Here is a 14541-nt window from a genome sequence, read left to right as displayed (position 1 = left end):
TGCCTCCTTTGCAAGCACACAATTTATTTCTAAAGGCAGACAGAAAGATATGAAAAGGATGCTAGTTCATACCCAGCAGCTCTTGGCATTGCAGATTACAGCAGAGAGATTTTGAAATAGTGATTAATGGAGCAAAGTGGTTTCCATTCAAGATACTGTGCTGGGCGCGTTCTAATCTTACATGCCAATTCAACTTTGAAAAAGTTTATTTTTGGTCTATAAAATAGTGCAAGTCTAGACTAGAAGATGGTGCAATGTAGGGATTTCCTAGAGATGGAAACTTCCTGAAGCTACAGCTTTTAATTTTCATTTGCTTCTCAAAATAGGGCAACAGGATGTTTTGTTTGCACATGTAAACCTCTGACACTAAAAGCATCAAGGAGCAAATCAGTCACAGTTTTAACACCCAGTAGAAATACTGGGGTTTTGGCTGGTATGCAGGTCTGGGAGAGGCTTTTATGTTCTCTCCAGAGAAGAAATCTGAAGCACCTGTAATAGTGATTATCTTTGTATGCAGGCAGAAAACAAGTCATACATCTCACACTGAAAATGCATGGTTACATTTATAGATGTTAACTTATCACCTTTCACAAGTACTATATTGAGGATTATACAACTACATTTAACTATATAACAGTAACTTTCTTCTACTACCCTTAGTTAGTTATGCCCAGAAACTGATGAACAATTCTGCAGTAATATACCAGTTGATACCAAAGCAAGCATAGCATGGTCCCTACATTCTGGACTTTAAAACACCAACTAGGTCACATTGTTAAACCTCGAGGATGATATGTATAAATAGAAGAAAAGCATTTTCAGTTGTATGGATTAATGTCAGAGTACTTGAGAAGACAACATGGTGACAAATTGTTGCCATAGGCTGGATTTGCCTTCATGAGGCAACGGGAAAAAACACAAGTACAAGAGCAGAAGGGAACAGAGGGACAGATTTGTTATCAGAACAAACTCGTCATTAGAAAATCAGGATCAGAACTGTGAAACATTCAAAACTATCAAGATCTGAAATCTGCTGTGGAAAAAAAAAAAAATAAATTACCTTTATTTTACACATGCCCATACATAATATTTATATATCTCCAGAACAGAATACTACACACAGTAGCAGAAAATTACTACTCAATTATAGGTGAGAGAAAAAAACCCAATGATGTCTACAGAGTCAACTATTTTAGGAACAGTAAGGATTAAACAGTCTTTCAGGATGAAAGAATATATGATAGCCATTTTATATGTTCTGGTAATTTCACGAGGTCTTTATATCTAAACAGGATTACAGTGCAGATTCTAGAACTGTATGAATGTCTGAAATTATTTATTTTGTTAGAGTGAAAATTACATGTAGTTTTAAAAGCTTGCAAATGTTTGCTTTCCCACAATGCAAGCAAAAAAAAAATTACGCAAAAGTGTGCTCTTTCATGTGCAGAAAGAGTTTGAGATCCTTTCAGATTAACATCAAAATACAAAAACAGGTAACAAAATAGTTTCGGGTATTTTGATGTTATGTGATTATGTTTTGCTTCTACCTAAAATAATTCTGAGCAGCACTGTTCCATCTCAGATCCCCACGAGCTTCTGTTTCTTAAGCATCACAGTGAGGATTAGCTCCATAAAGCTGGAGACAGTTGTAGCTGATTTCTCTGCAGAGCAATCATAACTTTCCTGGATACAGTGGCAGTGTGCCAAGGCTGTGTCTGACCACTTCAATTACAGGAAAGTTACCGAGCATCCGTTTCTAAGGGGTGTCACTCTGCATCCAAGTAAGACAATAAATGTGGAAGAAACATTTAAACATTAGTAATGTTTCCTTAAATAGGAGTGGGGAAAACCCACTTCTGTATCCTTCAGCCAGTTACATTTATCAGGAGCAATTTATAAATATGGGGGATATAGACGAGAAATGAATTAGCTTTCAGTTAAACCATACCTTGGAAAAATGCAAGATCTTTTGGAGGAAAACAATGAAAACCACTGAGGATTGAAAAAGGGGAGTTCTTTCGTTTAAGTAGTCAAGATTTGCTTCTAGGAACAGAAACAAACTTGTAGTTTGATCTACTCCCATTAGATCACATGCTGTCCTATCTTAAGAAGGAAACAGTCCAATTTATAAAACATCAAAATGGAAAAATGTCTGCAAGCTGATAGTTCTAATAGAAGAAATGAGACATTTTTCAAAATAGGGATATTTTTTATTGTCAAGGCCACAAATTTTAATGCTGGTCAGGAATGCAAGATCTATAGTCATTTTGTAGATTGTGATTGTCCAAATGCTTCAAACCCCACCAGTATCTTGAGATTAATAAACTGAATACTGGATAGCTTCTTCTACAATTTCAAATCAATTAGGTTTTTCATTGTTACGAGTACTTTCAGTTGATACACTGTCATGAAAGCTACTCCACCCTACTATACAATACAAACTTTTGGTTACACGGGAGGTGCTGCTTTATCTGCCCTGCAAAAATATACAGATTAGCAAAGAGTATGCAGATGTTGCCATAGTTATCGTGATCAAGAATATCCAGCTGTTTGTCAAGACCAAAAAAAACCCCTTTTATTGATCTATTCAACACCAGTTTGAAAACTATTACATTCCTGGAAACTATAAGTCTCTTGGACTTCCCTTTGTAGGTCTGTGGAGCCAGGCAGGCATTTTCTAGGAGGAAGACTGAAGGATAAATGTTCTTGTTATACACACTCAGTGCCAGAGGACAGGCTGTATTTGAAAGTGGATGCTGTGTGCCGTCTGCTGTAGGGCAATATTACTTGGTAAGATTAAAATAAATGTTAACTACCTTCTGCAAAAACCCAGTCATGAGTAAGACTGCACAGCAGCCTGTTTACACATACATTCAACAACGCAGATGCACAGAGCTGAGACTAGAGAGACCAAGGTGACAATCATCTAAAAACTTCAGTTTTGTCTGAAGTATACCTTCTAGTTTTTAAGGCTACCAACAGACTACTTCCCCCAATAGTTCTGTTTGTAACTGTTTCTCACTGAGTTTCTTCCAAATTTCTGTCCTGCATTTGACTGGCTTCAACTCCCAGCCATTAATTGTTATTTTCTTAATTTCAATTTCTCCAAGAGATCAAAAATGTTTCTTAGACTAGTGATTTTTCTTCGGCATGTTCTGAGACCTTTTCAGTCCCCCATTGACAGGTTAAAGCAAAACAAGCTCACCAACTGTATGCAGCAAAAGCAGTGCTGAGGTCCGTAACGGATCCAGGACTCAGCAAGTAATTTACTGTAATGGTCATGATGTGTTGTCCTGCTGGATTTAAGCCACAAAGGTAAATGCCTTCTGGAGCTCCATGCTCAGCATGCCCCACTGCCATGCGCTGCATCAATCCTATTGGAAACCCAAAAGGCTGGCAGAAGGGAGTGTTCATACGTTATCTTCTCTCCTCCACTTTTGTAAAATCCATTCAGCGACAGCTGCGGCAGCTTGCTGGGAAATGCGGAGCGATCCACACACAGCTGTCTCTGCTTGGTTTATTTCCTCGTTCCAGGCACAGGCATGGTGTCTGCTGTTCCCAGCCCACTGTGGAAACATCACAGGAAAGGAAAAACACAATGGTTCTGCAGAGGCTGTGCAGGTGCAGTCCGAGGGCCCAGGAGCCAGCTTCTCAGAGACTGAAACTCAGACCACTGTCAAACAAAGCCTGGAGCTGGACCCTGTCCTGCAGGAGGAAGGCCTACTAAGGGTGCAGACTGTGAATCATCCCAAGAAAATCAGTCAGCTTCTTTTTAGCACTTTATAAACATCAGCTGATCCTTCAGCTTGGACTAATCTTCTTTTCCTGCTACTGATGCAAGGCCCAGAACTGCCACACTGAGAAAAAATGAGAAACCTGTGTGTAGAGTGAGAGGCTTAGCTTGCAGGGATTTGGACAAGGACCTCTCTTACAAAGAAAAGTTTAAAAAGTATACAGCACAGCAGGTATAAAACACTTGTCCCACCCAGGTCCTTCATAAGGTAGAGAGGTTTCCTCTTCTCTGAAAAGAATAGAAACCTGAACCAGAAAGGGAGAGTCACCTGAAAAGAGAGGGAGAACAAGGGATAGCACTGACTATCATCTGATTTCAGGCTGATGAAAATATTGAGACACCTTCCAGGTAGATGAGACTGAAGACTTTCAAATGCTGCCAAGTTTTCAAGTTCTCTCAGTGTTCCCATGGTGTCTTGTGTTATTTACTTCATCCACTAAAACTCTTGGAATTAAGTGGCTGATAAAACTGGAATGTTAACAAAAGTGGGTTTGTAGCCATTAGGATTGCAGTGTGAATGGTAAGGGCTCAAAATCAGAAGACACAGAACTGCCAGAGCGAGGTATATTAGTGCATTTCCAGTACCGAAGAACAGAGGTGGTACTACCAACACTGTTCTAAACTGGAAACAGCTTTCCTGATGTCTTGTCTTTAAATTAAGGTAAATGTTGAAAACTTTCCTTTAAATAAAAAATGATCGCTAAGAAAAATGTGAAATAACCTTAATCAGAGCACGTTTTTTAACAAAATGCCTGCATAAGAAATAGAACAAAATGGCTACACTGGTGTTTTTTGGTTTTGTTCTGTTTTTTGTTTTTTTTTTTTTTTTTTTGTTTTTTTTTGTTTTTTTTTTTTTTTTTTGAAATTACAATATGTTTTGGAACAAACAAATTGCAGTTGTAGAAAACTGTAAAAAGAAACTATCAGTGCTTCCAAAAATTTTAGTAAGTAGAAAAAGTAAAGATGTGAAAAAAGGATACAAAGAGAAAATTTACTGGCTTATGAAAACATTTGCATATACAAACATATCCCCGATACAAAATATAAAAATGTATATTGAATTTATGCAGATATGCTCTGGAAAGCATGTCTATAAAAACATTTTACCTGGCCTTATAAAGGATACTAATAATTTATACTTTGAATGAGAATTAATTTTACTGTACTTATTCTCTGAATGCCAAGTTCACGAACAGCTGCTGCCTAGACAAACCGTCCTGTTACTTGCTGATGAAGAATAAAGTATTTTGCCTTTAAACCCATGGATTCTTACTAAGTTGACCCAGAAAAGGTACGCAGAGCATACTGTCCTCAAGCAACACCAATGGAACGCTAAACATGAGTCTCATCCTGTACCTCTGTTCCATTAGGGCCATGTAAAAATTTCTTGTATCGCCTCTAAAGAGAGGAAATAAAAACAAAACAAAACCAAAACCCCAACACAACCAACCCTCTCCAACCCCTGCCCAGTTATTTTGCATCTCTTGTTGGGTGAAATTCCAGATAACTTCTGACATACAGCAGAGCATTTGGAAATACAATACAAAAAGTCTTATGAAACTAATTTTCAACTTGCCAAAACTATTCAATATAATTAAACACTGCACCAAATCCCAGACAGAAACAACAGGCCAGCTCTTTCTGATACTATTCTCACCTACAAAATCTGAAATCGTTAATGACATTTCTGTGCAAACTTTTGATGCGGAATTTGGAGCTGCTTTCTCTGATGGGCTTTGCAATTTTGCAAACACAATACTTTGAAATAAAGTATTCATATTTAAGAGGCCAGGTTGTGTACTGTCTAATAAAAGCAGAACATTAGCCCAGGTTTTCTAAATTTATCCGATAACTTCATTACATTGGTTTAAAATTGGATCTGCATACAAAACTTACCACTAATGTACAACATCTAAGTGAAAGTGTTTAAGCAATCCCCATAGGTGTACTGTTCTGAGAGTAAATAAATAGTTTAAAATATGCATATTGATTTACAAAATAGAAAATAGTATCCCCAAAGTGAAGGCACAGCTAAGTTTCCACATTCCAATTCATAACTTTATCATAGTCCTGAATTCGTTGTTTTATGTGAGAAAGCTTATTCTTTAGGTATTCACAACGCTCCTTTTTCTCCAGAAATGCAGGATCCTGCCAAAAATACAAACATCTTTACATTAATATATTACACTTTCAGACTCTTCCAAGAATACTCTATCATCAATTATGTTCTTGATTAAGGACAGCATGTAAATATTCTCCAAAATCACACTCTTTTTCCCTGGCCACAATTTCTTATTTCCCTCTTCCCCTTCCTTCATAAAAGGCTGGAAGAAGATTTTCTGCTTTTATATACTGTAGTTACTTAGTAAACAGAGCTGTTCTTAAACAGAAGTCTGCAAACATAAATGACATCATACTAAGTAATTTAGATTTTATAAATGTGTTGTGGTATGTCTAATAAGTCACTCTCCTCAAAAAAACAATGAAGTTTAACTAACATGGACATAAAATTTGAATTCCATTAAAACAGGGGGTTGTAATTTGTTGTTTTCAATGGAATACACATTCCATTTACTGCCCTCATTTAAAAATGAGTGAAACCTCTTGGATTACACTGAAAATTACTTTTGAGAGTCTTGCAAAGTTCTATGCCACAAAGAAAATACAAAACTTATTTTCAAGACTATGTTTTCTGTTATCTGTTGGCTGTGTCGATTGGTGAATATAAATGAACTAGATGCCAAAAAATAACCAGTCTTCTCAATGCAGAATGCTAAGAGATGAGACTGTCTCAGAAGATGAACCTTGCATCAGACATGTTGGCTATTCACACTCTCCTTGCTATTTATTAGATTCACTAGCAGTGTAAAGCTGAAAATACTCACATTTTTCTTCTTCCTGTATTCTTGCAGAACTTTTGATATCCTTTCCTGTTCCTAATGAAAGAGAACACACATTTTTAACCACCTTGAGCGTGCTTTATATCTTCATGTAAATTCTACAAGATACTAATCAGAAGCAAAACTCTCATTTGATCAATCCATTCTGGTTGTAAAATTTTAGTTGTGAATCTTGTATTTGAGAAACAGTAAAACTAAAATAACTGTAACTTGCTCAAACTTGAAAGCTACTAGCATGAAAAAAACCCAAACCAACCAGAAAAACACGTATACAACTTAATTGCAACTTGCTATCCTTGATCCATGACCAAGCAAGAAACAACCTATTTGGAGAAACTTTCTCTCCCACCAAGTCACTGCCAGTATTACAGGACATTGTGCCCTAGATAAAGACAGTCAGAAACTGACTAATATCACACCTGTTTTCCATGACCCCATTTCACAGGTACTTACATATACACTTTCAGGATGGTGAGGAAGCTGTCTCATCAATGTATCCAGCTCATCAAACTTTTTCAATACAGCATGAACTTCCACCGACAGTTCTTTATACTCCGCAAACTGATCATTGAATACCGCTTTGTATCGGTCTCGCATTTCATTTGTTTGAATTGCTGGGTATTTCCTTTAAAAAAAGGCAAAAACAGTTTCCAAGGACTAGTTTTAGAGATAGGACTTCAAGAAACACACGAACCATTCACCTTGATAGTGTATTTCTGTGTTGTTTGCTAATCTCATAACCTGCTTGAATTTGCATGTATGTTGTCCTGGTTTTGTTAAAAACAAGTTTCTCTTTTAGTGAATTTTCCTGTCAGCTAAAGTCTTCTTACTAGCTGCACTTTTCAGAAAGCTAGATACACGTTTTGATAGACATAACAATGGAATGCAAGGTCGGTGATAAGGATGCATGTCCCACTACAGGGGTGAACTGAAACAGGTGACTGAAACTGACCGAGTATTCCATCCCATTCACTTGATACTTCATATAAAAGTGGGAGAGCACGAGGATCTCGTCCCTTTTTCCTTATGGCCAGCATTAGGAGAAGACCTTGCAAGTCATCCCTGCAAACTGAAGGCCTAGTGACAGCCTGAATCCAGTTCCAGTTGGCTGCGAAGTCCTGTCCAGGACTTCTGGGTGCCGGCCTGACATCTGCTGGACCAGTTGCTGGGATTTTCAAGTTTTGTATATTTTGTATTATTTTCTCTATTTTATTAGAAGCATTAGTAAAACATTTTAAATTTTTTTCCAACTCTTCCTCTCTGTCATTCTTTTGATTTCCAATCGCCTCTCTGTAGTGGGAAACGGGGGGAGAGGGGCTAAAGAGGGGAGAGAGAGGGTTAATAAACCATCTGCCATGGTTTATTGTCACCCTGCAATCAAACCTTTAACATATGCAAAGAACTGAAACCACAGAATTACACAATGACAGAATGGTTGAGGTTGGAGGGGGCATCCAGAGGTCATCTGGTCCAGCATCCCTGCTCAAACAGGGCCACCTACAGCTGGTTGTCCAGGACCATGTCCAGGCAGCTTTTGAATATCTCCAAGGATGGAGACTCCATAATCTTGCTGGGCAACCTGTGCTAACCCTCACAGTAAAAAAGATTTTAACAATATTCCAGTGGAAGCTCCTGTGTTCTCAGTTTGTGCCCTAGTCTGTGTTAAACAGTATAAAAATTAATTTATAATATTATACTTTTCACTGTGGAAAGGCCTGTCCTTTAAAAGGGAGCATGTTATAGATTTAGCACGCAGAAAGTACAAAAGTAGTCAAATTTCAGGGTCCAAAAAGACAAATGATTTCCCATGTATTTTATTATTTTCTTAATTGTTTGTGCAGTGGTCTTCTCTTCCTTTTGGAAGTTATTGTACTTGCTAGATTATGACATTCTACTTTAACATTTGAGGTTTGTGGTTTTTTTTTTTAAATTTAAGATTTCTTTATTTATATTACTAGTGCTATGCCATTGATGCCAGCCTCCATGCTCTCTATTTTAAACATTAGATTAATAAAGAATTACGAGTTCCCATAGCACATGCATGGCAGAGCAACCACGAGCATATATACGAGAAATGATGAGTCAAAACCATCATTCAAGTATTCTCCACTGAGTTTGTTCATCGAAGTCAAGTCACTTACGCTAGGTAGTCTGGCATCACTATGGGTTTAGGAATGTGGCCTGCAGGTATATGACCGTTAAGGAGTTCTGGTTTTCTTCCCACTGATTTAAGTTGCGTGTAAGTGACCTCTTCTCTTGCTCTGTCATCACTTTCATACTGTTTTAAAAGAAAATAAAATAGTTCTTAGTGATAATGGTTTTACTTAAAATACAATATACATAAACCACAAAATACCCAGCTCATTTGAATACAAATATACAAGCACTGAGCAACAGCAGAAGCAAATCACAGGTATTTCTTACTAATTAGAAAATTAGTAAAGAGTTAGAGTAATGTTTCTCATACAGTATCCAGTTTCAGTCTGTCCTAGCAGTGGTATCAGTGACAGGTAAATACTTCTTTGGGCTTGGAATTCCTTGTATGTCCTAAAAAATAGTTCAAAGAAGTTTCCTTGGTTATCCATCTAATTTGTGAACGAACATGAGTCACTCAGTTCTCTGGAGCTCCCTTTCCCCCTTGTTTCCTATTGCACAATTTATCCCTTGATCCAGAAATAAAAGCACATGGAGTCTTGTAGGAAAACACAAAAAAGGATCCTGATCCAGTACTGAAGCAACAGAGAAATTCAAGGTATCGATCAGGAGACATTTAAAGCTGAAACAAAAACACTATAAATGATCTGAGAATCACCAACGTCTGCTGTTTAGACCCTATACAATCCTTGCAGTTTATGCAACCACACCTTTGTGCAGCAGAAGCACTAAAACTGCTGATACATCCAGTGTTAAGGAGGTCTTTGGAGCAGCCTCAGAGACACAGGAACAAGCCCAACTCACGGAGCACCTACTGCTTCCGTGCTCCCATGGACTCTCCTCCAAAGTCAGTAGAGAGCCAGGAGGAAAGAGAGTTTCTGAAACCTACAACCCAACAGATGACCTGTGGTTCCAACCACGTCTGCCCAGCTCTGTGATAAATGCTACAGAACTTGTCACTTCGTGAAAGACAGTATGAGCACACACAGAGGCAGTCATCAGATTTGCTATTTACAGGAAATGTTATAACCTAGCCTAACTAGTAGTAACTTTACAAGCTTCTTCCAAATCTTCTAAGTAGGAGACTGTTGTATGGACTACATTAAAGAATTAAAGCTAATGTCTTCCAAGCCAAATAAGTAAATAAATAGATTGTTTGATTAAAACAGTCACAAGAAAAATAGCAACCATTTGGAAATATCAGTAAACAGAAAAATAAATTCCTATTTCCTACCTTCTTTTCTGGAAAAGATGACTGTGTTTTCATCTATTAAAAATGGAAAGAGCCATAAGTTTTATTTTCAGCAAAAATAATATGCAAATGCACAGACTCTTAAAATCTAAACTTTTTCAAAATCATGCTGTACATAGAATTATATTTGTATTCAGGCATGAATTCAGGCAAGAAATTTAGCATAAGGAATATTTTCAGATCAATGAATCTGAAGACTGTTTAAGAACTGTGGAAAGAAAACAACCACCCAACCCCAGAACAACAACAGGATCTGCTAGAGCATAGCTGTAAGGAACGGCTTTCAGGAAATACCCCATCTGCTTCCCAGTCTCCTTTACTGCTTCACATTCCAGGTTGTATTATCTCACGGACATGGTGCAGCCCAGTTCACTGCCTAGAGAACACAACAGCACACCGATCAGTTGCTCAACCAGAAGCTGTTTTGTACGGCACTCTCCAGAGCCTAACCTCTCCTACAAACACATTCCTTTCAGGAATATTAAGTAACTGCAATAAAAGACCATGGATAGTAACAGGGAAAAGTGATTGAACACCTTCTGGACAACTCCAGCAATCACCTAATTCTTGCAGGACATATTAAAAGTTGGTTAAAATACTTGTATCAAAGAGCTGCAATGTGGTTTTCCAAAGCGGAATCTTGGTTTTATGCAAGGTGGTGGAATGGAAACCACCGTTACATGAAAATTCTGCAAATCAGACTGCAGTCACAGAGCCGAGGAAATGGCAGGTTTAAATGTGCTCTCTCCTACTAAAATCACTTACATGTTGACCCCTCTGTAAGTTAGGCTTATGTAGGCTTCACATACACTATTTTTTGTGCTATATTAAGTGTTATTAACTTTTTAAAGTTTTTTTTGGTGGTGTTTTCACATGAAGGAGGTTTAACACAAACGACTTTGAATTCTTTAGTTGAGAGTGATAAGTCTCTACTAGTTAGAGTAGTTACTAGCCATTGACCAGGTGAGCATTAAATGCTTTCAGTAAGGGCAAAGCCAGCAGCAATGCAAAATACTTAATGTGAAAAAGATGACGTTGACTGAAATCCGAGACACCAACTCTGTTGTTACTATTATTTTCTGATAACTATTGTAAAGAAAGCTTGGAAGACCTAAAGAAGCAGCTTGCAGTTTTGCTCGCATAGTAACAATAAGTATTTCATGTTCTTATGGTCAGCACAGTAGCAGTTAATGTGCTGAAAGTGCAGTCTTCATATAAATGCTAGGTGGCTTTAAACCTAATCCCACTGAACAGGTGCCTTGTTCATTTCTTCCTTTGTTTGGAAAACACACACCAGGAAGTAGTTCATCAGCTGGCGCAGGAAGAGAGCTAAGAATTACAATGAGAACAGAGCCAGCTCCTCACCGAAGTGAATTAAAAAAAAAAAAAGTCCAAGAATTTAGATCAGACATACTTAAAAACGCCTTTCGTTTGGCAATCTCAAATATTGTTAAGACTGGTGAAAGTTGTCCCTAACAGGCTGTGGACCTGCTGCAGAGTAGTGGGACAGGCAGCCCTGGGAAGTGGTGCAGTCACCATCCCTGGAGGGGTTTAAAAGATGTATAAATGAGGCTCTTAGGGACATGGTTTAGTGCCAGAGTTGGGTTGCGGTTGAACTTGATGACCTTAAGTGCGTCTTTCAACCAAAACAATGCTATGGCTTTATAAGACACCGGATATAACTCTGTCTTTCGCTTCTGGCCACACCATACCCAGCAGATACCAAATGAAACTAACGACTTACCTCCTGTTCCATCAACTGCCTGTGCTTCCTGGCTTCCTCATGCCTCCACAGCTTCAGAGACACCATAGCACCAATTAGATAGATGATCATTGTGACAAACAAGAAGATGATTGCTGCTGTCTGACCTCCCTCCACACGGCAAAAAGATGAATTTATCGGCGTCTTGAAGAACTGGTAATAGCAGAGCCCGCCTCGGTTGGTATCGTTTACATACACTATGGCAGCCGACATGTACAGGATGAACAAGGCCACATTAATTCCAAACTCAGTCAGAGGCCACCAGTTGGAATCCAGGAGGATCGTCCGGTAGTACATCGACATGCCCAGCACCAGCAGCACTATCGTGACGATCCACGCCATTCCCGCCACCACCAGGACAAAAGGCGTTTTGGGTCCGCTGTAGGAGTAGCCTCCATAGGTGCTGCTGGGCCCGTAGCCGTAGGGCTGCGAGTAGCCGAACATGTTGTACCACTCGTTATCCTTGTGCACGTAGGCCGTGACGCAGGCGAAGACGGCGGCGCCCAGCAGCAGCTCCGCCACACCGAGGAGCCTGAGCAGGCCGGCCCAGGACTTCATGTAGGCGTACCGCTGGTTGTAGGCTTCCACCCGCTCACTGTACGTCTGCCCGGTGGCAGCGCGGTGCTCCAGCGAGCTGAAGGGGTCCCCGGACAGCATGGCTTCGGCCTCCTTCCGCGAGTTGTAGCTCCCGCCCGATCCTCCGTACGGGTCCTTGTAGGAGCCGGGCACCGACCTGGGCTTCGGCTGCAGGGGGGCCGGGGAGGCCGGCGGCGAGCATTCTACCCCGTCCGAGATGTACCTGATGTCGGAGGCCGTGCTGTCCCAGCTGGAGCCGTGGTTGCGCCTCCCCTTGAAGAAGTTCTTCCAGGAGTCCGGGATGAACCGCCGCACCGGCTTGAGCTCGGCCGGCCCGCTCGGGCCGGGGCTGCCCTGCCCGGGGCAGGCGTCGGGCCCGAAAGGCGGCTGCAGCGGGAGCGGGGGCGGCGGCAAGGGGGCGGCGGCGCCGGGCTCCGCGTCCCGCGGGAGCGGCGAGCCAGGGCCGGCCCCGCGGGGCGGCAGGGACCGGCCGGGCTGCCCGCCCTCCGAGCCGGCGCTCCTCGACATGGCTGGCGCTCGGCCCGGCCTCAGGCGCTGCCCGGCGCCGCTCGGCCGGCTCTCATCCACCCGACGGCAGGAGCGGCCGCAGAGTCCGAAGGGCGCCCGGCGGAGCAAAAGGGGCGATCCCGCCGGAGAGCGCGCGGGGAGCCCGTCCCGGGAACGTGCTCCGCGGCTGCCCCGCTCCCCACCTGCGCCGCCCCGCCCCGCCCCGGCGGCCTCACCTGCGGCGGCCGAGCGGCCTTCGCCCGCGGAGGCGGGAGCTTCCGGCCGGCGGAACCCCGGCGGGCGCGGCCGGACGGCGTGGCGGGAGCGGCGGCTCTCCGCCCGGGGCAGCGCTGCTGTGGGGCGGCCGGGGCGGCGCCGGGCGGGGCGGGGCGGAGCGGAGCGGAGCGGAGCGGAGCGCCGGGGGCCCGCAGTATCGGTGTGTGACTCATGAGAGGGACTGACCCGGGAGCACCCCGGGCACAGCGAAACTTCGAAGTGCTGAGCAGCCCGTTCGGAGGAAGGAAAAACACTTACCTTGTGTCAGTTATCAGACGGGATTATCCCTTCCCACAGCACAACTGCGGCTTAAGGAGAAAACCAGCACGCTGCACCATTAACTTCTACAGAATGCAAAGGGCGCGAGTATCTCTGCTTATTATATTTTTCCCCTGGTAAGCTATGGAATTGTTTCCAAAAATGGCATCCAATATAATCTGTCGCACAACGTGTACTGAAATTATATTTTAAAAATTTTAATTTATATTTTAAAATATTGCATTTATATTTGTATATTGTGTTCACATAAAGTATCTGTGGCAGAGTGCGAAACACGATTAATGCAGTAGGAGTTTTATTCACATCGCCAATATGGGATATTAAACTTTGTACATATGAACTACTTCTTTCTGAAGGTTCAAAATTCCAAATAGCAAGTTTTTTTAAGGTGTAAATTTTAATAAAACCTTCAAATGCTGACAACTTATGAAATTTAGACTCCAGAAACATGCTGTATGAATGTAAAGTAAATAAAAATGTGTTAGATATAAAACCTGTGACACTACCTACCTCCGGTATTTTCCTAAGTCATATTAGTTTTAATTTCTTGTTGCCTTTTTTCATAAATATGGGTAACTCTCATGGCTCACAATGGGCAGGGCATAGCTTGTGATTTAGTATTCAGCTCAGGTCTGATCCTGCAAAGCTAAGGGGTAGCTGAGGAAACTTGTCTTGGCCTTCTAGCCAACCTACATAGCGGAAGGAGTAATTCTGTGCAGACTATGCCCTCTTAGCAAAGGTCTTTGTAGCATATTAATGTATTCCGGTGAGTTAGTGGTTAGCATTCACACCACCATGGTCCCCATCGTAACTAACAAATAATTCTGAGATGCCAGGATCTTTATCAGTAAGTGTTTCAAACTTTAACCCGTAAAAAAACGTACAGGCTGGAGAGTTGGGCGGGGAATAACCTGATGAAATTTAACAAGGGAAAGTGTAGAGTCCTGCATCTGGGCACGAACAACCCCAGGTTCCAGTATAGGTTGGGAAATTACATATCAGAGAGCAGTGTAGGGGAAAGGGACCTGGGGGTCCTGGTGGA

General features: G+C 41.4%; 1 protein-coding gene across 2 annotated transcripts; it reads right to left on the bottom strand.

Annotated features, from left to right (window-relative positions):
• Nucleotides 1-4716: 4716 nt before the first annotated feature.
• Nucleotides 4717-13276, bottom strand: MARVELD2 (MARVEL domain containing 2). 2 transcript variants are annotated; one of them, XM_005510548.3, is made up of 6 exons: nucleotides 11844-13276; nucleotides 10082-10114; nucleotides 8835-8971; nucleotides 7147-7318; nucleotides 6679-6729; nucleotides 4717-5941 (listed from the first exon to the last, which is right to left on the bottom strand). In XM_005510548.3, exons 1-6 carry the CDS (start codon nucleotides 12963-12965, stop codon nucleotides 5825-5827), a joined length of 1632 nt encoding a protein of 543 aa, XP_005510605.3. In that variant the 5' UTR covers nucleotides 12966-13276; the 3' UTR covers nucleotides 4717-5824. The 2 variants fall into 2 exon arrangements, with proteins under 2 accessions (XP_005510605.3, XP_021154153.2); XM_021298478.2 differs by lacking the exon at nucleotides 10082-10114 and having other exon boundaries at nucleotides 11844-13128.
• Nucleotides 13277-14541: the final 1265 nt, after the last annotated feature.

The sequence above is a fragment of the Columba livia genome, chromosome Z, assembly GCF_036013475.1.
Source record: "Columba livia isolate bColLiv1 breed racing homer chromosome Z, bColLiv1.pat.W.v2, whole genome shotgun sequence".
NCBI classification, from domain to species: Eukaryota; Metazoa; Chordata; class Aves; order Columbiformes; family Columbidae; genus Columba; species Columba livia.
Note: the sequence above shows the minus strand (reverse complement) of the source record. Positions and strands in the feature narration are given on the sequence as shown.

Excerpts from the sequence above, each read along its gene's own strand:
- MARVELD2 (XM_005510548.3), bottom strand. The coding sequence starts at position 12,965 with ATGTCGAGGAGCGCCGGCTCGGAGGGCGGGCAGCCCGGCCGGTCCCTG. Across the intron at positions 8,972-10,081 it reads CATCTTTTCCAGAAAAGAAG|TATGAAAGTGATGACAGAGC; the intron begins GTAGGAAATAGG and ends CTTTTAAAACAG. Across the intron at positions 5,942-6,678 it reads AATACAGGAAGAAGAAAAAT|GATCCTGCATTTCTGGAGAA; the intron begins GTGAGTATTTTC and ends TATTTTTGGCAG.